The sequence below is a fragment of the Salmo salar genome, chromosome ssa19 (genome assembly GCF_905237065.1).
Source record: "Salmo salar chromosome ssa19, Ssal_v3.1, whole genome shotgun sequence".
Lineage (NCBI taxonomy): Eukaryota > Metazoa > Chordata > Actinopteri > Salmoniformes > Salmonidae > Salmo > Salmo salar.
This window is the reverse complement of record NC_059460.1, coordinates 86,906,013-86,930,408: the sequence shown is the minus strand read 5'-3', so window position 1 is coordinate 86,930,408 and position 24,396 is coordinate 86,906,013. Positions and strand designations below refer to the sequence as shown.

Below are 24,396 nucleotides of genomic sequence, written 5' to 3'. Positions count from 1 at the left end.
GAACTATACTCTACCTTACTGCACTGGACTATACTCTACCTACTGAACTATACTCTACCGTACTGTACTGAACTATACTCTACCTACTGAACTATACTCTACCTTACTGTACTGAACTATACTCTACCTTACTGTACTGAACTATACTCTACCTACTGAACTGGACTATACTCTACCTACTGAACTATACTCTACCTTACTGTACTGAACTATACTCTACCTACTGGACTGTACTATACTCTACCTACTGGACTATACTCTACCTACTGAACTATACTCCACCTACTGAACTATACTCTACCTACTGAACTATACTCTACCTTACTGGACTATACTCTACCTACTGAACTATACTCTACCTACTGAACTATACTCTACCTGCTGACCTGAACTATACTCTACCTACTGAACTATACTCTACCTTACTGTACTGCACTATACTCTACCTGCTGAACTATACTCTACCTTACTGTACTGAACTATACTCTACCTACTGAACTATACTCTACCTACTGAACTGGACAGTAAACGGAAGGAGAGGGGCTCATTGGTAGGTGTCAGTAAGAGCCGGCAGAGGTTACGTTAATTAGAGAGAGAGGGAGGGAGGGAGGGGGAGAGAGAGGGAGGGAGGGGGAGAGAGAGAGAGGGAGGGAGGGGGGGAGAGAGTGGGAGGGGAGAGAGAGAGTGGGAGGGGAGAGAGAGTGGGAGGGGAGAGAGAGAGAGTGGGAGGGGAGAGAGAGGGAGGAGGGAGGGGAGAGAGAGGGAGGAGAGAGTGGGGGGAGAGAGTGGGAGGGGAGAGAGAGGGGGGAGAGAGAGTGGGGGGGAGAGAGAGTGGGAGGGGAGAGAGAGAGAGAGGGAGGGGAGAGAGAGGGAGAGACTGGAGGGGGGGAGAAAGAGAGGGGGGAGAGAGAGGGAGGGGGGAGAAAGAGAGGGAGAAACAGCTAAGAGAAAGAAAACAGCTATGAGCTGAACATAACAGTACGCCAGTGGAAGGGAGGACATTGTCCCCAGCACAAGGTGCACCTGTGTAATGATCATGCTGTTTAATCAGCTTCTTGATATGCCACACCTGTTAGGTGGATGGATTATCTTGGCAAAGGAGAAATGCTCACTAACAGGGATGTAAACAAATGTGTTATTTTGGAACATTTTCCTGGATCTTTTATTTCATTTGAATATTTAAGTAAATACCTGCAGTCAACTCGAAGAGACCACTCCCATCAGGATAAAAAAGGCTTCACCATAGGTTGAAGGTAATCACTCACAATTGCTGTGTATTTATTGGCATCTAAGTGGTAGAGTGGACCTAAACCAGGAAAATTCACCCCACACCATAACAGCTCAAACATCTCGTCTTTCTTTCCTTCATTTAGCTAGTTACCTATATAAAGGCTCTATATATATTAGCTAGCTAACGTTAGTTGGAAAAAAAGCATAGGGCATCTTGTGAGGTGTATGCAGTGTAGATAATATAGCTAGCTCGATTCCTTTTTAGTAAGTACAAAAACCGAAGATGTTCGTTAGCTAGCTAAGTAGCCGTGTTAGCTAGCTTGAACATCGAACACACTGAGTTTAGTATCCAACGCTAGATAAGTAGTTAGCTAAGTAGCCGTGTTGGCTAGCTTGAACATCGAACACACTGAGTTTAGTATCCAACGCTAGATAAGTAGTTAGCTAAGTAGCCGTGTTGGCTAGCTTGAACATCGAACACACTGAGTTTAGTATCCAACGCTAGATAAGTAGTTAGCTAAGTAGCTAGCAGGCTAAAAAAACAACCCAGACGCAGCAGTTCTTCCCCCATTCATTTTCAATGAGGACACGCGGATAAATCAAATCAAATTAGTCACATGTGCTGAATACAACCTTAGTGAAATGCTTACTTACAAGCCCTAACCAAATAGTGCAGTTTTAAAAAATACGGATAAGAATAAGAGATAAAAGTATCAAGTAATTAAAGAGCAGCAGTAAAAAATAACAATATATACAGGGAGTCAATGTGCGGGGCACCGGTTAGTTCAGGTAGTATGTACATGTAGGTAGAGTTATTAAAGTGACTATTCATAGATGACAACAGAGAGTAGCAGTGGTGTGGAGAGGGGGGGGGGGGCAATGTGAATAGTCTGGGTAGCCATTTGACTAGATGTTCAGGAGTCTTATGGCTTGGGGGTAGAAGCTGTTTAGAAGCCTCTTGGACCTAGACTTGGCGCTCCGGTACCACTTGCCATGTGGCAGCAGAGAGAACAGTTTATGACTGGGGTGGCTGGAGTCTTTGGCCATGTTTAGGGCCTTCCTCTGACACCGCCTGGTATAGAGGTCCTGGATGGCAGGAAGCTTGGCCCCAGTGATGTACTGGGCCGTACGCACTACCCTCTGTAGCGCCTTGCGGTCCGAGGCCGAGCAGTTGCAATACCAGGCAGTGATGCAACCGGTCAGGATGCTCTCGATGGTGCAGCTGTAGAACCTTTTGAGGATCTGTTGACCCATGACAAATCTTTTCAGTCTCCTGAGGGGGAATAGGTTTTGTTGTGCCCTCTTCACGACTGTCTTGATGTGCTTGGACCATGTTAGTTTGTTGGGGATGTGGACACCAAGGAACTTGAAGCTCTCAACCTGCTCCACTACAGCCCCGTCGATGAGAATGGGGGCGTGCTCGGTCCCTCTTTTTCCTGTAGTCCACATTCATCTCCTTTGTCTTGGTTACGTTGAGGGCGAGGTTGTTATTCTGGCACCACCCGGCCAGGTCTCTGACATCCTCCCTATAGGCTGTCTCATCGTTATCGGTGATCAGGCCTACCACTGTTGTGTCATCAGCAAACATAATGATGGTGTTGGAGTCGTGCCTGACCATGCGGTCATGAGTGAACAGGGAGTACAGGAGGGGACTAAGCACGCACCCCTGAGGATCCCCCGTGTTGAGGATCAGCATGGCGGATGTGTTGTTACCTACCCTCACCACCTGGGGGCGGCCCGTCAGGAAGTCCAGGATCCAGTAGCTGAGGGAGATGTTTAGTCCCAGGGTCCTTAGCTTAGTGATGAGCTTTGAGGGCACTATGGTGTTGAACGTTGAGCTGTAGTCAATGAATGGCATTCTCACATAGGTGTTCCTTTAGTCCAGGTGGGAAAGGGCAGTGTTGAGTGCAATAGAGATTGCATCATCTGTGGATCTGTTGGGGCGGTATGCAAATTGGTGCGGATGCTGTCTGTAATCCATGGCTTCTGGTTGGGGTATGTACGTACAGTCACTGTGGGGACAACATCATCGATGCACTTATTGTTGAAGCCAATGACTGATGTGGTGTACTCCTCAATGCCATTGGATGAATCATAGAACATATTCCAGTCTGTGGTAGCAAAACAGTCATGTAGTTTAGCATCTGCTTCATCTGACCACTTTTTTATTGATCTAGTCACTGGAGCTTCCTGCTTTAATTTATGCTTGCAAGCAGGAATCAGGAGGATAGAATTATGGTCAGATTCGCCAAATGGAGGGCGAGGGAGAGCTTTGTACGCGTCACTGTGTGTGGAATATTGGTGGTCCAGAGTTTTCTTCCCTCTGGTTGCACATTTAACATGCTGATATAAATTTGTTAAAACGGGTTTAAGTTTCCCTGCATTAAAGTCCCCGGCCACTAGGAGCGCCGCCTCTGGGTGAGCGTTTTCTTGTTTGCTTATGGCAGAATACAGCTCATTCAATGCTGTCGTAGTGTTTCAGTCTGTGGTGGTATGTAGACAGCTACAGAGAATAACGATGAAAACTCTCTCGGTAGGTAATGTGGTCTGCAGCTTATCATGAGAAACTCTACCTCAGGTGAGCAATAGCTCGAGACTTCCTTAGATATCGTGCACCAGCTGTTGTTTACAGAAATGCATAGACCGCCGCCTCTTGTCTTACCAGACGCCGCTGTTCTATCCTGCCGGTACAGAGTATAACCAGCCAGCTGTATGTTGATGTTGTCGTCGTTCAGCCACGACTCCGTGAAGCATAAGATGTTACAGTTTTAATGTCCCGTTGGTAGGGAAGGTGAGCGGCGAGTAGCCTGCTAGTGGAGCAGTAGAAAACGTTGAGCCCTGCTCTACTTTATGTATATTTCGCACGGCCATCACTGCCTTTAACCAATCATGTGAGTCACAGATGTTTGCTTAAATCTTCTGTTCATGAAACATACACTGTGTGTTCAAAACGTTAAGAACAACAGCTCTTTCCATGACAGACTGACCAGGTGAAAGCTATGATCCGTTATTTATGACACTTGTTAAATCAACTTCAATCAGTGTAGATGAAGGGGAGGAGACACGTTAAAGAAGGATTTTTAAAGCTTGAGACAGTTGAGACATGGATTGTGTATGTGTGACCATTCAGAGGGTGAATGGACAAGACAAAAGATTGAAGTGCCTTTGAACGGGGTATGGTAGTAGGTGCCAGGTGCACCGGTTTGTGTTGAGAACTGCAACGCTTCTGGGTTCTTTCACACTCAACAGTTTCCTGTGTGTATCAAGAATGGTCCACCACCCAAAGGACATCCAGCCAACTAGACTGTGGGAAGCATTGGAGTCAACATGGACCAGCATCCCTGTGGAATGCGTTCGACAACTTGTAGAGGCCATCCCCGGATGCTATTATTGTACAGTCAGTCCATGTAACTTATTATGCGACTCGTTAAGAACATTTTTACTCTTGAACTTATTTAGCCTTGACATAACAAAGGGGTTGAAAACTTATTGGCTCAAGACATTTCAGCTTTTCATTTTTTCTTAATTTGTGCATGTTTCAACAAACATCATTCCACGTTGACATTATGGGGAATTGTGTGTAGGCCAGTGACACAAAAACATCTTATTTAATAAAAAATGTATTTAGTCTGTAACATCATTTTTTGGGGAAAAAGTCAAGATGTGTGAACTTTCTGAAGGGACTGTAGATAGATACTGTAGACAGATAGATACTATAGATAGATAGATACTATAGATAGATAGATAGGCAGGCAGGCTAGTTAGTCTGGGTTTACCAAGCACTGATCTTACGATCCACAGCAGCATCACTAACAGCCACATCCTTAGTCTGTACAGTAGTTCTGTTTTGCATGACCTGGCTATTTGTGCACTTTATAGGGCTGTAAATGTTACAACTCTTTTACATTTCAATTATTTTGCATACGATAAGACTTTTATAAGGCTATACTTAGGCCTAAATGCTTTCACTCACGGACGTACCAATGTCCAGCGCATTTGGAAAGTATTCAGACCCCTTGACTTTTTCCAAATTTTGTTACATTACAGCCTTATTGTAAAATAGATAAAATAATTGTTTTCTCTCATCAATCTACACACAACACCCCGTAACGACCCGACACCCCGTAACGACACCCCGTAACGACACCCCCGTAACGACTCGACACCCCGACACCCCGTAACGACCCGACACCCCCGTAACGACTCGACACCCCGACACCCCGTAACGACCCGACACCCCGTAACGACACCCCCGTAACGACCCGACACCCCGTAACGACCCGACACCCCGTAACGACACCCCGTAACGACCCGACACCCCGTAACGACCCGACACCCCGTAACGACCCGACCCCCCGTAACGACCCGACCCCCCGTAACGACCCGACCCCCCGTAACGACCCGACACCCCGTAACGACCCGACACCCCGCAACGACCCGACACCCCGCAACGACCCGACACCCCCGTTACGACTCGACACCCCGTAACGACCCGACACCCCGTAACGACCCGACACCCCTATTACGTTCTCCCCTCGGGTGTAGCTGGTCTGAGGAGGAGACGTTAATGCCTGGGCCTAAACACACCAGGTAAACCAGATGAAAGGGGAAGAAATGTGGGGTGTAATGAGCGAAAATAATCAGACCACAACCAGAACTCAATGTTATCCCTCAGGGGATGTTTAGTAAAGTTATTAAACAAACAATATAAAACACACATAAATAACCAGTAAGAAACAAAACCACAACCAGGGAAGGTAAGAGAAGGGAATGTTTGGGTTCGGGGTCCAAGTAATGAAAATAAACAAAAGGTCCCTCCTCTTCTACCTAATCCTTCCTAACACATTCTAAACCCCCTAACCCACTGTCCTACCTGGTTCCTAATCCTTCCTAACACACTCTAAACCCTAACCCACTGTCCTACCTGGTTCCTAATCCTTCCTAACCCACTCTAAACCCAAACCCACTGTCCTACCTGGTTCCTAATCCTTCCTAACACACTCTACACCCAAACCCACCGTCCTACCTGGTTCCTAATCCTTCCTAACACACTCTAAACCCTAACCCACTGTCCTACCTGGTTCCTTATCCTTCCTAACACACTCTAAACCCAAACCCACTGTCCTACCTGGTTCCTAATCCTTCCTAACACACTCTAAACCCTAACCCACTGTCCTACCTGGTTCCTAATCCTTCCTAACACACTCTAAACCCTAACCCACTGTCCTACCTGGTTCCTAATCCTTCCTAACACACTCTAAACCCTAACCCACTGTCCTGCCTGGTTCCTAATCCTTCCTAACACACTCTAAACCCAAACCCACTGTCCTACCTGGTTCCTAATCCTTCCTAACACACTCTAAACCCTAGCCCACTGTCCTACCTGGTTCCTAATCCTTCCTAACACACTCTAAACCCATACCCACCGTCCTACCTGGTTCCTAATCCTTCCTAACAAACTCTAAACCCTAACCCACTGTCCTACCTGGTTCCTAATCCTTCCTAACGCACTCTAAACCCTAACCCACTGTCCTACCTGGTTCCTAATCCTTCCTAACGCACTCTAAACCCAAACCCACTGTCCTACCTGGTTCCTAATCCTTCCTAACACACTCTAAACCCTAACCCACTGTCCTACCTGGTTCCTAATCCTTCCTAACACACTCTAAACCCTAACCCACTGTCCTACCTGGTTCCTAATCCTTCCTAACACACTCTAAACCCTAACCCACTGTCCTACCTGGTTCCTAATCCTTCCTAACGCACTCTAAACCCTAACCCACTGTCCTACCTGGTTCCTAATCCTTCCTAACACACTCTAAACCCTAACCCACTGTCCTACCTGGTTCCTAATCCTTCCTAACACACTCTAAACCCTAACCCACTGTCCTACCTGGTTCCTAATCCTTCCTAACACACTCTAAACCCTAACCCACTGTCCTACCTGGTTCCTAATCCTTCCTAACGCACTCTAAACCCTAACCCACTGTCCTACCTGGTTCCTAATCCTTCCTAACACACTCTAAACCCCCTAACCCACTGTCCTACCTGGTTCCTAATCCTTCCTAACACACTCTAAACCCTAACCCACTGTCCTACCTGGTTCCTAATCCTTCCTAACACACTCTAAACCCCCAAACCCACTGTCCTACCTGGTTCCTAATCCTTCCTAACACACTCTAAACCCCCAAACCCACTGTCCTACCTGGTTCCTAATCCTTCCTAACACACTCTAAACCCTAACCCACTGTCCTACCTGGTTCCTAATCCTTCCTAACGCACTCTAAACCCTAACCCACTGTCCTACCTGGTTCCTAATCCTTCCTAACGCACTCTAAACCCTAACCCACTGTCCTACCTGGTTCCTAATCCTTCCTAACGCACTCTAAACCCTAACCCACTGTCCTACCTGGTTCCTAATCCTTCCTAACACACTCTAAACCCTAACCCACTGTCCTACCTGGTTCCTAATCCTTCCTAACACACTCTAAACCCTAACCCACTGTCCTACCTGGTTCCTAATCCTTCCTAACACACTCTAAACCCTAACCCACTGTCCTACCTGGTTCCTAATCCTTCCTAACGCACTCTAAACCCTAACCCACTGTCCTACCTGGTTCCTAATCCTTCCTAACGCACTCTAAACCCTAACCCACTGTCCTACCTGGTTCCTAATCCTTCCTAACGCACTCTAAACCCTAACCCACTGTCCTACCTGGTTCCTAATCCTTCCTAACACACTCTAAACCCTAACCCACTGTCCTACCTGGTTCCTAATCCTTCCTAACACACTCTAAACCCTAACCCACTGTCCTACCTGGTTCCTAATCCTTCCTAACACACTCTAAACCCTAACCCACTGTCCTACCTGGTTCCTAATCCTTCCTAACGCACTCTAAACCCAAACCCACCGTCCGACCTGGTTCCAAGAAAAATACAAGGGTGGCACCCGCCCGGCTAACCTAGTGTATAAAACAATGGGTTATCTACGTGGGAATGTACACCCATGGGCAGATCTACCTTTTCCCTTCTCCAGGACCTAGGTAGGGTGGAGTACATCAGGAGGACAGGCTGAAACACAAACAAAGATAAATTAAAACAACAAATCCTCAACTAGCCAAACAAAACAAGTGTCCCCTCTCTCCCTCTCTCCATCTCCCCCGCTCTCCCTCTCTCCATCTCCCCCGCTCTCCCTCTCTCCATCTCCCCCGCTCTCCCTCTCTCCCCCGCTCTCTCTCTCTCCCTCTCTCTCTCTCCCTCTCTCTCCCTCTCTCTCCCTCTCTGGGTTCACACGGAAAACGCCCACCATCGTCAGCCGCAACTCGGTACACCTGTAATGTCCAGGGCACAAACACACTAACATGGGAAAATGGGGAGCAAGAAAAACGCCTCACACGTAACAACCCCATAATGACTCAATACCCCATAACGACTCAATACCCCATAATGACTCAATACCCCATAACGACTCAATACCCCATAACGACTCAATACCCCATAACGACTCAATACCCCATAACGACTCAATACCCCATAACGACTCAATACCCCATAATGACACAATACCCCATAACGACTCAATACCCCATAACGACTCAATACCCCATAATGACTCAATACCCCATAACGACTCAATACCCCATAATGACACAATACCCCATCATGACTCAATACCCCATAACGACTCAATACCCCATAACGACTCAATACCCCATAACGACTCAATACCCCATAACGACACAGTACCCCATAACGACTCAGTACCCCATAACGACTCAGTACCCCATAACGACTCAATACCCCATAACGACACAGTACCCCATAACGACTCAGTACCCCATAACGACTCAGTACCCCATAACGACACAGTACCCCATAACGACTCAATACCCCATAACGACTCAATACCCCATAACGACTCAATTCCCCATAATGACAAAGGAAAAACAGTCCAAAAAATAAAACATATCTGATGGAGGTTCTACAGGTGGTCACCTGATGGAGGTCCTACGGGTGGTCACCTGATGGAGGTTCTACAGGTGGTCACCTGATGGAGGTTCTACAGGTGGTCACCTGATGGAGGTTCTACAGGTGGTCACCTGATGGAGGTTCTACGGGTGGTCACCTGATGGAGGTTCTACAGGTGGTCACCTGATGGAGGTTCTACGGGTGGTCACCTGATGGAGGTTCTACGGGTGGTCACCTGATGGAGGTCCTACAGAGCCGTTTTGACTCCTCTCCTCATAGTCTTGAATTTGAACCAGTAACCACACTTGGAGTTCAATCAACATGAAGTCTCTCTACTGTGTTCCTCCCTCTTCTGATTCTCTGCCATCATCTTCTCGGATTCATCCCTGGGCTGGAACAATAGACAATGTCTGGACGTCAGTGTAGAGGAAACCATTCTCTTCTGTTTGGAGGAGCAGGAGTTGGAGGATAAACTGACTGTTGGCAGTGATCAGTGTTGAATACTGAAAACAATAGTAACCTTTATCCGCTCATTCACACAACAGATGGGAAGGACTGTTGACACTAAACCATCCAGGACTGTTGACACTAAACCATCCAGGACTGTTGACACTAAACCATCCAGGACTGTTGACACTAAACCATCCAGGACTGTTGACACTAAACCATCCAGGACTGTTGACACTAAACCATCCAGGGCTGTTGACACTAAACCATCCAGGACTGTTGACACTAAACCATCCAGGACTGTTGACACTAAACCATCCAGGACTGTTGACACTAAACCATCCAGGACTGTTGACACTAAACCATCTGTTGACACTAAACCATCCAGGACTGTTGACACTAAACCATCCAGGACTGTTGACACTAAACCATCCAGGACTGTTGACACTAAACCATCCAGGACTGTTGACACTAAACCATCCAGGACTGTTGACACTAAACCATCCAGGGCTGTTGACACTAAACCATCCAGGGCTGTTGACACTAAACCATCCAGGGCTGTTGACACTAAACCATCCAGGGCTGTTGACACTAAACCATCCAGGGCTGTTGACACTAAACCATCCAGGACTGTTGACACTAAACCATCCAGGACTGTTGACACTAAACCATCCAGGACTGTTGACACTAAACCATCCAGGGCTGTTGACACTAAACCATCCAGGATTGTTGACACTAAACCATCCAGGACTGTTGACACTAAACCATCCAGGACTGTTGACACTAAACCATCTGTTGACACTAAACAATCCAGGATTATCACCTCTGGGTTTGTCCTTACGTTTAGGACATTTTACATTTTAGTTATTTAGCGGATGCTCTTATTCACAGACTTAGTCGGTGCATTCAACTAGGGTTGATAAACCAACAAATCCGAGTCATTACCTCCTAACTTTTGTTTTATGAGGATGAACTTAATCTCTTTATTACCGTGAAGCATCTAATAAAATGTTCTGAAATGGTTGTGAATGATTCATTAAGCCTAGTCTTAATTATGTTCTGATATGGGATGATTAGATGGGCCCTAAACACTGTTAAACCACTCACACAATATATCTCCAATGAAAATAACGTTATTGACAAAAGGGTTCTTCTGTTTTATATTTTTTCAGGTCATCAGAGGTCATCAGCGAAGCGTCCTAGCTCTGAAGTTGACAGCTTTGATGCAGTACAGGTAAGATGTTCAGTGTGTTGGTTAATGTAAAAATAGTTTGGTCATGTTATTGAGGTTGTCCGAGACACCTCCAAGGTAACTAGCTAGCTAGCTAGCTTGTAATTCTGGAAGTTTAGCCAAACCTATAAATAGATTTATGTAATAATTTTTAGCTAAAAATACAGTAACGTTACAAGTTATTTTGAGGGTAATATACAGCGCATTCGGGAAAGTATTCAGATCCCTTGACTTTTTCCACATCATGTTACGTTACAGCCTTATTCTAAAATTGATTAAATTAATTGTTTTCCTCAATCTACACACAATATCTCACAATGACGAAGTGAAAACAGGTTTTTAGAAATGTTTGCTAATTTATTAAAAATTCAAAGACAGATACCTTATTTACGTAAGTATTCAGACCCTTTGCTATGAGACTAAACCATCTGTTGTCTGTTGAGACTAAACCATCTGTTGTCTGTTGAGACTAAACCATCTGTTGTCTGTTGAGACTAAACCATCTGTTGTCTGTTGAGACTAAACCATCTGTTGAGACTAAACCGTCTGTTGAGACTAAACCGTTTAGTTGAGACTAAACCGTCTGTTGAGACTAAACCGTCTGTTGAGACTAAACCATCTGTTGTCTGTTGAGACCATAACATCCTCCATGGCTGTCGTTTTATGGGCTCTTAACCAACCGTGATATTTAGTTGTTTTTATCGCATTGTTTGTAACTTATTTTGTACATAATGTTGCTACTACCGTCTCTTTATGACTGAAAAGTTACTCACCTTGAACTGGACAAAGAATTTTTCTTTAATGAGTCGGACGAGAGGGATTTACTCCAGACCCCCGAACAGGCTCTAATCCCGTCATTCGCAGGAGAAAGAGACAGAAGAGGTTTCGCGGAAGGAGATTGGGGTTCCTTGTGAGGATCCGCCGACGAGTGGCTAATCTGCCTTTGCCATCGGTACTATTGGCCAACGTACAATCGCTGGATAATAAATTGGACGAACTGAAAGCACGTCTATCCTACCAACGGGACATTAAAAACTGTAAAATCTAATGTTTCACCGAGTCGTGGCTGAACGACATGAACAACATACAGCTGGCTGGTTATACTCTGTTTCGGCAGGACAGAACAGCAGCCTCTGGTAAGACAAGGGTTGGAGGTCTATGTATATTTGTAAACAACAGCTGGTGCACGATATCTAATCAAATCTCGAGGTTTTGCTCGCCTGAGGTAGAGTATCTCATGATAAGCCATAGACCGTACTATCTACCTAGAGAGTTTTCATCTGTATTTTTCGTAGCTGTCTACATACCACCACAGAATGATGCTGGCACTAAGACCGCACTCAATGAGCTGTATTCTGCCATAAGCAAACAGGAAAACGCTCATCCAGAGGCGGCGCTCCTAGTGGCCGGGGACTTTAATGCAGGGAAACTTAAATCAGTTTTACCTAATTCCTATGTTAAATGTGCAACCAGTGGGGGAAAAAACTCTAGACCACCTTTACTCCACACACAGAGCCGCGTACAAAGCTCTCCCTCGCCCTCCATTTGGCAAATCTGACCATAATTATATCCTCCTGATTCCTGCTTACAAGCAAAAATTAAAGCAGGAAGCTCCAGTGATTCGGTCAATAAAAAAGTGGTCAGATGAAGCAGATGCTAAACTACAGGACTGTTTTGCTGCACAGACTGGAACATGTTCCGGGATTGTTCCGATGGCATTGAGGAGTACACCACATCAGTCACTTGCTTCATCATTAAGTGCATCAATGATGTCGTCCCCACAGTAACTGTACGTACATACCCCAACCAGAAGCCATGGATTACAGGCAGCATCTGCACTGAGCTAAAGGCTAGAGCTGTCGCTTACCAAGGAGCGGGACTCTAACCAGGAAGCTTATAAGAAACCCTGCTATGCCCTCCGACGAACCATCAAACAGGCAAAGCGTCAATACAGGACTAAGATCGAATCGTACTACACCGGCTCTGACGCTCATCGGATGTGGCAGGGCCTGCTAACTATTACAGACTACAAAGGGAAGCACAGCCGAGAGCTGCCCAGTGACACCAGCCTACCAGACGAGCTAAACTACTTCTATGCTTGCTTCGAGGCAAGCAACACTGAAGCATGCATGAGAGCATCAGCTGTTCCGGACAACTGTGTGATCACGCTCTCCGCAGCCGATGTGTGTGAGACCTTTAGACAGGTCAATATTCACAAGGCCTCAGGGCCAGACGGATTACCAGGACGTGTACTGCGAGCATGCGCTGACCAACTGGCAAGTGTCTTCACTGACATTTTCGACCTCTCCCTGACTGAGTCTGTAATACCAACATGTTTTAAGCAGACCACCATTGTCCCTGTGTCCAAGAACACTAAGTTAACCTGCCTAAATGACTACCGACCCGTAGCACTCACGTCTGTAGCCATAAAATGCTTTGAAAGGCTGGTCATGGCTCACATCAACACCATTATCCCAGAAACCCTAGACTCACTCCAATTTGCATACCGCCCCAACAGATCCACAGATGATGCAATCTCCATTACACTCCACACTGCCCTTTCACACCTGGACAAAAGGAACATCTTTGTTAGAATGCTATTCATTGACTACAGCTCAGCGTTCAACACCATAGTGCCCTCAAAGCTCATCACTAAGCTAAGGACCGTGGGACTAAACACCTCCCTCTGCAACTGGATCCTGGACTTCCTGACGGGACGCCCCCAGGTGGTAAGGGTAGGTAACAACACATCTGCCACACTGATCCTCAACACTGGAGCTCCCCAGGGGTGCGTGCTCAGTCCCCTCCTGTACTCCCTGTTCACTCATGACTACATGGCCAAGCACGACTCCAACATCATCAAGTTTGCCGATGACACAACAGTTGTAAGCCTGACCACCAACAACGACGAGACAGCCTATAGGGAGGAGGTCAGAGACCTGACTGTGTGGTGCCAGGACAACAACCTCTCCCTCAACGTGATCAAGACAAAGGAGATGATTGTGGACTACAGGAAAGGGAGGCCTGAGCACGCCCCCATTCTCATCGACGGGGCTGTAGTGGAGCAGGTTGAGAGCTTCAAGTTCATTGGTGTCCACATTACCAACAAACTAACATGGTCCAAACACACAAAGACAGTCGTGAAGAGGGCACAACAAAACCTTTTCCCCCTCAGGAGACTGGAAAGATTTGGCATGGGTCCTCAGATCCTCAAAAGGTTCTACAGCTGCACCATCGAGAGCATCCTGATTTGGTATGGAAACTGCTCAGCTTCCGACCACAAGGCACTACAGAGGCTGGTGCGAATGGCCCAGTACATCACTGGGGCCAAGCTTCCTGCCATCCAGGACCTCTATACCAGGCGGTGTCAGAAGAATGTCCTAAAAATTGTCCAACACTCCAAGCGGTACCGGAGCGCCAAGTCTAGGTCCAAGAGGCTTCTACACAGCTTCTGCCCCCAAGCCATAAGACTCCTGAACACCTATTATCATCATTTCCATCTCCCCTCTTTTACATTTCACTGTAAGGTCTACTATACCTGTTGTATTCAGCATTTCACTGTAAGGTCTACTACACCTGTTGTATTCAGGATTTCATTGTAAGTTCTACACCTGTTGTATTCGGCGCATGTGACAAATAAAATTCGATTTGATCATTTCCTCATTTCCTCATATCAGTCTCATTCTGAACGTCGCAGACTTCATGAATCTGCACAAACCCGAGTCTTGTCTTCTTCAACCTCGTGGTGCGTTCCACGGTCGTGACTAATGTACACCTAGCTGCAGCTCGTGGTCCGTTTAGTCTCCTATGTTAATTATTAACTCAATCTTTTATACGTAAAAAAAATGTGGTGATTTTTTGTCATTCTGACGCGCTCTCTGGGCTCCCTGGGGCGTGGCTAGTTATGAGGCAAGTTATCATAATTACTATGATCCCATTTGAGAACTGTAACGGGCGTCGTAAGGATTGGACCAAGGTGCAGCGGGAACGTGTCTCAACAACTCATCTTCTTTATTTTATTTAAAAGAAGGAAAAACAAAAGAAACACGTATATAAAATAACGAACGACACTAAACATTCCTGGTGCACAGACACAAAACAGGAGACAACTACCCACAAATCCCATAGAAAAAAACACCCCTCTTAAATAAGACCTTCAATTAGAAGCAACGAGGAGCAGCTGCTTCCAATTGAAGGTCAACCCCATTAACTAAACATAGAAATAGAAAGACTAGAACTAACATAGAAATAAACTAACAAGAACATAGCCCTACAAACCCCGAAACACTCTAAACAAACACCCCTCTTGTCACAGTATCTAACGAAGGTGGCGCCCCTCCTCGGTCGGGCGGCGCTCGGCGGTCGTCGTCGCCGGCCTATTAGCTGCCACCGATCGTTGTTTCTGTGTCTTTTGGTTTTGTCTGTCTGTCTATCCCGCACCTGTTTTGTGTTTGTCATTAGTGGGGGGTTATTTAGTGTGTATTTTCAGTTGGGGTTCTCGTGCGGGATTGTTTATTGTCCACTCAGGACAGTTGTGATTATAAATTGTTATTGTAGATTATTATTGCCGGGCTGCGCCCCGTGCGCTTTCGTTTCCAGTGCGCTTATTTTGGGGAGGTGTTTTTCCCCTGGCAGACTTCGCCACGCGCCTGGTGCCCTACGGCTATTGCGTGTCAATAATATTATTAAAACACCGTTGCTCCGGCCCTCTGTCTCCTGCTCCTGATTCCACCTCTCCACTGGTCCTAGACAGTCGTGACACCTCTTACATAGGAACATAGCCCAACAAACCCCGAACCACATAAAACAAACACCCCCTGCCACGTCCTGACCAAACTGCAATAACAAATAACCCCTTATACTGGTCAGGACGTGACAAGAACTGAAATCACAATTGTATCGTCACAAAAACATTCTCTTTATCCTTGATATTTTCTACACAACGTTAAGGATGTTAACCTGATATAAACCGTGTAAAAGCTCTTCAAGTTGCAATGTTTTCATTATAACGTCTTTATACCAATTTTAATGACATCACAAAATATAAGTTCATTTTCCGTATTCCATCTCTCATCATTCCCAACGTTTGGATGTTGAAATAAATATACCGTCCCAGTGTTCATGGTTTGATGTTGAAATTTTGGGCAGCAAACTCTTCTGTAACACAGAGACATTCCATCCACCCATACTAGACACCAGAAAGGAGTTGTCTGCTGCATTACAGTTTTCGATCGATGTGAGGTGTCATAAAACCCCCCACCGTCTGTAGACGCTGATCCACTGTCCTCATCTTTGGATCCTCACAGGAGAGGCATGACACAGGTTTGTCAAGCTTGTAGCGTCAAACCCAAGAAGACTCGAGGCTGTAATCGCTGCCAAAGGTGCTTCAACAAAGTACTGAGTAAAGGGTCTGAATACTTATGTAAATGTGATATTTCAGTTTATTGTTTATACATTTGCAAAATGTTCTAAAACCTGTTTTTGTTTTGTCATTATGGGGTATTTTGTCTAGATTGATGAGGGGAAAAAATGATTGAATACATTTTAGAATAAGGCTGTAACGTAACAAAATGTGTGAAAATGCACTGTGTAATATTGCCCCAGATCCAAGGTGACAGACGAGGTGATTGGGGTGTGTGTTGTTGCTGGTTGGAGTTTAAATTAGCCTGACATGTACCTCATCTCGGGTTCCCCAAGTCCAAGATGACAGAAATTAAACCGTATATCTTCTCTCTCTCTCAGGTCCTCAGGTCCAAGATCACAGAACTAAAGCGTATATCTTCTCTCTCTGCCCAGGTCCAGAGATCCAAGATGACAGAAGAGGTGATTGTCATCGCCAAGTTTGACTACCTGGCTCAGCAGGACCAGGAGTTGGACATTAAGAAGAACGAGCGTCTGTGGCTGCTGGACGACAGTAAGTCCTGGTGGAGGGTCCGTAACGCCACCAACAAGACCGGCTTCGTCCCCTCCAACTACGTGGAGAGGAAGAACAGCGCCAGGAAGGCTTCCATCGTCAAGAACCTCAAAGACACACTAGGTCAGGAACTGCCCTAACCTCAGACACACTAGGTCAGGAACTGCCCTAACCTCAGACACACTAGGTCAGGAACTGCCCTAACCTCAAAGACACACTAGGTCAGGAACTGCCCTAACCTCAGTCACACTAGGTCAGGAACTGCCCTAACCTCAGTCAAACTGCCCTAACCTCAGACACACTAGGTCAGGAACTGCCCTAACCTCAGACACACTAGGTCAGGAACTGCCCTAACCTCAGACACACTAGGTCAGGAACTGCCCTAACCTCAGACACACTAGGTCAGGAACTGCCCTAACCTCAGACACACTAGGTCAGGAACTGCCCTAACCTCAGACACACTAGGTCAGGAACTGCCCTAACCTCAGACACACTAGGTCAGGAACTGCCCATTAACCTCAGACACACTAGGTCAGGAACTGCCCTAACCTCAAAGACACACTAGGTCAGGAACTGCCCTAACCTCAGACACACTAGGTCAGGAACTGCCCTAACCTCAGACACACTAGGTCAGGAACTGCCCTAACCTCAAAGACACACTAGGTCAGGAACTGCCCTAACCTCAGACACACTAGGTCAGGAACTGCCCTAACCTCAGACACACTAGGTCAGGAACTGCCCTAACCTCAGACACACTAGGTCAGGAACTGCCCTAACCTCAGACACACTAGGTCAGGAACTGCCCTAACCTCAGACACACTAGGTCAGGAACTGCCCTAACCTCAGACACACTAGGTCAGGAACTGCCCTAACCTCAGACACACTAGGTCAGGAACTGCCCTAACCTCAAGACACACTAGGTCAGGAACTGCCCTAACCTCAGACACACTAGGTCAGGAACTGCCCTTAACCTCAGACACACTAGGTCAGGAACTGCCCTAACCTCAGACACACTAGGTCAGGAACTGCCCTAACCTCAGACACACTAGGTCAGGAACTGCCCTAACCTCAGACACACTAGGTCAGGAACTGCCCTAACCTCAGACACACTAGGTCAGGAACTGCCCTAACCTCAGACACACTAGGTCAGGAACTGCCCTAACCTCAGACACACTAGGTCAGGAACTGCCCTAACCTCAGACACACTAGGTCAGGAACTGCCCTAACCTCAGACACACTAGGTCAGGAACTGCCCTAACCTCAGACACACTAGGTCAGGAACTGCCCTAACCTCAGACACACTAGGTCAGGAACTGCCCTAACCTCAGACACACTAGGTCAGGAACTGCCCTAACCTCAGACACACTAGGTCAGGAACTGCCCTAACCTCAGACACACTAGGTCAGGAACTGCCCTAACCTCAGACACACTAGGTCAGGAACTGCCCTAACCTCAGACACACTAGGTCAGGAACTGCCCTAACCTCAGACACACTAGGTCAGGAACTGCCCTAACCTCAGACACACTAGGTCAGGAACTGCCCTAACCTCAGACACACTAGGTCAGGAACTGCCCTAACCTCAGACACACTAGGTCAGGAACTGCCCTAACCTCAGACACACTAGGTCAGGAACTGCCCTAACCTCAGACACACTAGGTCAGGAACTGCCCTAACCTCAGACACACTAGGTCAGGAACTGCCCTAACCTCAAGACACACTAGGTCAGGAACTGCCCTAACCTCAGACACACTAGGTCAGGAACTGCCCTAACCTCAGACACACTAGGTCAGGAACTGCCCTAACCTCAGTCACACTAGGTCAGGAACTGCCCTAACCTCAGACACACTAGGTCAGGAACTGCCCTAACCTCAGACACACTAGGTCAGGAACTGCCCTAACCTCAGACACACTAGGTCAGGAACTGCCCTAACCTCAAAGACACACTAGGTCAGGAACTGCCCTAACCTCAGACACACTAGGTCAGGAACTGCCCTAACCTCAGACACACTAGGTCAGGAACTGCCCTAACCTCAGACACACTAGGTCAGGAACTGCCCTAACCTCAGACACACTAGGTCAGGAACTGCCCTAACCTCAGACACACTAGGTCAGGAACTGCCCTAACCTCAGACACACTAGGTCAGGAACTGCCCTAACCTCAGACACACTAGGTCAGGAACTGCCCTAACCTCAGACACACTAGGTCAGGAACTGCCCTAACCTCAGACACACTAGGTCAGGAACTGCCCTAACCTCAGACACACTAGGTCAGGAACTGCCCTAACCTCAGACACACTAGGTCAGGAACTGCCCTAACCTCAGACACACTAGGTCAGGAACTGCCCTAACCTCAGACACACTAGGTCAGGAACTGCCCTAACCTCAGACACACTAGGTCAGGAACTGCCCTAACCTCAGACACACTAGGTCAGGAACTGCCCTAACCTCAGACACACTAGGTCAGGAACTGCCCTAACCTCAAAGACACACTAGGTCAGGAACTGCCCTAACCTCAGACACACTAGGTCAGGAACTGCCCTAACCTCAGACACACTAGGTCAGGAACTGCCCTAACCTCAGACACACTAGGTCAGGAACTGCCCTAACCTCAGACACACTAGGTCAGGAACTGCCCTAACCTCAGACACACTAGGTCAGGAACTGCCCTAACCTCAGACACACTAGGTCAGGAACTGCCCTAACCTCAGACACACTAGGTCAGGAACTGCCCTAACCTCAGACACACTAGGTCAGGAACTGCCCTAACCTCAGACACACTAGGTCAGGAACTGCCCTAACCTCAGACACACTAGGTCAGGAACTGCCCTAACCTCAGACACACTAGGTCAGGAACTGCCCTAACCTCAGACACACTAGGTCAGGAACTGCCCTAACCTCAGACACACTAGGTCAGGAACTGCCCTAACCTCAGACACACTAGGTCAGGAACTGCCCTAACCTCAGACACACTAGGTCAGGAACTGCCCTAACCTCAGACACACTAGGTCAGGAACTGCCCTAACCTCAGACACACTAGGTCAGGAACTGCCCTAACCTCAGACACACTAGGTCAGGAACTGCCCTAACCTCAGACACACTAGGTCAGGAACTGCCCTAACCTCAGACACACTAGGTCAGGAACTGCCCTAACCTCAAAGACACACTAGGTCAGGAACTGCCCTAACCTCAGACACACTAGGTCAGGAACTGCCCTAACCTCAGACACACTAGGTCAGGAACTGCCCTAACCTCAGACACACTAGGTCAGGAACTGCCCTAACCTCAGACACACTAGGTCAGGAACTGCCCTAACCTCAGACACACTAGGTCAGGAACTGCCCTAACCTCAGACACACTAGGTCAGGAACTGCCCTAACCTCAGACACACTAGGTCAGGAACTGCCCTAACCTCAGACACACTAGGTCAGGAACTGCCCTAACCTCAGACACACTAGGTCAGGAACTGCCCTAACCTCAGACACACTAGGTCAGGAACTGCCCTAACCTCAGACACACTAGGTCAGGAACTGCCCTAACCTCAGACACACTAGGTCAGGAACTGCCCTAACCTCAGACACACTAGGTCAGGAACTGCCCTAACCTCAGACACACTAGGTCAGGAACTGCCCTAACCTCAGACACACTAGGTCAGGAACTGCCCTAACCTCAAGACACACTAGGTCAGGAACTGCCCTAACCTCAGACACACTAGGTCAGGAACTGCCCTAACCTCAGACACACTAGGTCAGGAACTGCCCTAACCTCAAGACACACTAGGTCAGGAACTGCCCTAACCTCAGACACACTAGGTCAGGAACTGCCCTAACCTCAGACACACTAGGTCAGGAACTGCCCTAACCTCAGACACACTAGGTCAGGAACTGCCCTAACCTCAGACACACTAGGTCAGGAACTGCCCTAACCTCAGTCACACTAGGTCAGGAACTGCCCTAACCTCAGACACACTAGGTCAGGAACTGCCCTAACCTCAGACACACTAGGTCAGGAACTGCCCTAACCTTAACCTCAGTCACACTAGGTCAGGAACTGCCCTAACCTCAGACACACTAGGTCAGGAACTGCCCTAACCTCAGACACACTAGGTCAGGAACTGCCCTAACCTCAGACACACTAGGTCAGGAACTGCCCTAACCTCAGACACACTAGGTCAGGAACTGCCCTAACCTCAGACACACTAGGTCAGGAACTGCCCTAACCTCAGACACACTAGGTCAGGAACTGCCCTAACCTCAGACACACTAGGTCAGGAACTGCCCTAACCTCAGACACACTAGGTCAGGAACTGCCCTAACCTCAAAGACACACTAGGTCAGGAACTGCCCTAACCTCAGACACACTAGGTCAGGAACTGCCCTAACCTCAAAGACACACTAGGTCAGGAACTGCCCTAACCTCAAAGACACACTAGGTCAGGAACTGCCCTAACCTCAGACACACTAGGTCAGGAACTGCCCTAACCTCAGACACACTAGGTCAGGAACTGCCCTAACCTCAGACACACTAGGTCAGGAACTGCCCTAACCTCAGACACACTAGGTCAGGAACTGCCCTAACCTCAGACACACTAGGTCAGGAACTGCCCTAACCTCAGACACACTAGGTCAGGAACTGCCCTAACCTCAGACACACTAGGTCAGGAACTGCCCTAACCTCAGACACACTAGGTCAGGAACTGCCCTAACCTCAGACACACTAGGTCAGGAACTGCCCTAACCTCAGACACACTAGGTCAGGAACTGCCCTAACCTCAGACACACTAGGTCAGGAACTGCCCTAACCTCAAAGACACACTAGGTCAGGAACTGCCCTAACCTCAGACACACTAGGTCAGGAACTGCCCTAACCTCAGACACACTAGGTCAGGAACTGCCCTAACCTCAGACACACTAGGTCAGGAACTGCCCTAACCTCAGACACACTAGGTCAGGAACTGCCCTAACCTCAGACACACTAGGTCAGGAACTGCCCTAACCTCAGACACACTAGGTCAGGAACTGCCCTAACCTCAGACACACTAGGTCAGGAACTGCCCTAACCTCAGACACACTAGGTCAGGAACTGCCCTAACCTCAGTCACACTAGGTCAGGAACTGCCCTAACCTCAGACACACTAGGTCAGGAACTGCCCTAACCTCAGACACACTAGGTCAGGAACTGCCCTAACCTCAGACACACTAGGTCAGGAACTGCCCTAACCTCAGACACACTAGGTCAGGAACTGCCCTAACCTCAGACACACTAGGTCAGGAACTGCCCTAACCTCAGACACACTAGGTCAGGAACTGCCCTAACCTCAGACACACTAGGTCAGGAACTGCCCTAACCTCAGACACACTAGGTCAGGAACTGCCCTAACCTCAGACACACTAGGTCAGGAACTGCCCTAACCTCAGACACACTAGGTCAGGAACTGCCCTAACCTCAGACACACTAGGTCAGGAACTGCCCTAACCTCAGTCACACTAGGTCAGGAACTGCCCTAACCTCAGACACACTAGGTCAGGAACTGCCCTAACCTCAGACACACTAGGTCAGGAACTGCCCTAACCTCAGACACACTAGGTCAGGAACTGCCCTAACCTCAAGACACACTAGGTCAGGAACTGCCCTAACCTCAGACACACTAGGTCAGGAACTGCCCTAACCTCAGACACACTAGGTCAGGAACTGCCCTAACCTCAGACACACTAGGTCAGGAACTGCCCTAACCTCAGACACACTAGGTCAGGAACTGCCCTAACCTCAGACACACTAGGTCAGGAACTGCCCTAACCTCAGACACACTAGGTCAGGAACTGCCCTAACCTCAGACACACTAGGTCAGGAACTGCCCTAACCTCAGACACACTAGGTCAGGAACTGCCCTAACCTCAGACACACTAGGTCAGGAACTGCCCTAACCTCAGACACACTAGGTCAGGAACTGCCCTCCTAACCTCAGACACACTAGGTCAGGAACTGCCCTAACCTCAGACACACTAGGTCAGGAACTGCCCTAACCTCAGACACACTAGGTCAGGAACTGCCCTAACCTCAGACACACTAGGTCAGGAACTGCCCTAACCTCAGACACACTAGGTCAGGAACTGCCCTAACCTCAGACACACTAGGTCAGGAACTGCCCTAACCTCAGACACACTAGGTCAGGAACTGCCCTAACCTCAGACACACTAGGTCAGGAACTGCCCTAACCTCAGACACACTAGGTCAGGAACTGCCCTAACCTCAGACACACTAGGTCAGGAACTGCCCTAACCTCAGACACACTAGGTCAGGAACTGCCCTAACCTCAGACACACTAGGTCAGGAACTGCCCTAACCTCAGACACACTAGGTCAGGAACTGCCCTAACCTCAGACACACTAGGTCAGGAACTGCCCTAACCTCAGACACACTAGGTCAGGAACTGCCCTAACCTCAGTCACACTAGGTCAGGAACTGCCCTAACCTCAGACACACTAGGTCAGGAACTGCCCTAACCTCAGACACACTAGGTCAGGAACTGCCCTAACCTCAGACACACTAGGTCAGGAACTGCCCTAACCTCAGTCACACTAGGTCAGGAACTGCCCTAACCTCAGACACACTAGGTCAGGAACTGCCCTAACCTCAGACACACTAGGTCAGGAACTGCCCTAACCTCAGACACACTAGGTCAGGAACTGCCCTAACCTCAGACACACTAGGTCAGGAACTGCCCTAACCTCAGACACACTAGGTCAGGAACTGCCCTAACCTCAGACACACTAGGTCAGGAACTGCCCTAACCTCAGACACACTAGGTCAGGAACTGCCCTAACCTCAGACACACTAGGTCAGGAACTGCCCTAACCTCAGACACACTAGGTCAGGAACTGCCCTAACCTCAGACACACTAGGTCAGGAACTGCCCTAACCTCAGACACACTAGGTCAGGAACTGCCCTAACCTCAGACACACTAGGTCAGGAACTGCCCTAACCTCAGACACACTAGGTCAGGAACTGCCCTAACCTCAGACACACTAGGTCAGGAACTGCCCTAACCTCAGACACACTAGGTCAGGAACTGCCCTAACCTCAGTCACACTAGGTCAGGAACTGCCCTAACCTTAACCTCAGACACACTAGGTCAGGAACTGCCCTAACCTCAAAGACACACTAGGTCAGGAACTGCCCTAACCTCAAGACACACTAGGTCAGGAACTGCCCTAACCTCAGACACACTAGGTCAGGAACTGCCCTAACCTCAGACACACTAGGTCAGGAACTGCCCTAACCTCAGACACACTAGGTCAGGAACTGCCCTAACCTCAGACACACTAGGTCAGGAACTGCCCTAACCTCAGACACACTAGGTCAGGAACTGCCCTAACCTCAGACACACTAGGTCAGGAACTGCCCTAACCTCAGACACACTAGGTCAGGAACTGCCCTAACCTCAGACACACTAGGTCAGGAACTGCCCTAACCTCAGACACACTAGGTCAGGAACTGCCCTAACCTCAGACACACTAGGTCAGGAACTGCCCTAACCTCAGACACACTAGGTCAGGAACTGCCCTAACCTCAGACACACTAGGTCAGGAACTGCCCTAACCTCAGAC

The 24,396-nt window shown here is 48.1% G+C and overlaps 1 protein-coding gene across 2 annotated transcripts in view; it reads left to right on the top strand.

Moving 5' to 3' along the window:
* Positions 1–24,396, top strand: part of LOC106594850 (cytoplasmic protein NCK1) — a 143,900-nt gene that overhangs the window by 57,507 nt on the left and 61,997 nt on the right. For both annotated transcript variants that reach the window (XM_045702855.1, XM_045702854.1), the window contains exons 2-3: positions 10,818–10,879; positions 16,673–16,913. In XM_045702855.1, the coding sequence (XP_045558811.1) occupies positions 16,688–16,913 (226 nt within the window). In that variant the 5' untranslated portion in view covers positions 10,818–10,879; positions 16,673–16,687. The remainder of the gene's footprint in view (positions 1–10,817; positions 10,880–16,672; positions 16,914–24,396) is intronic.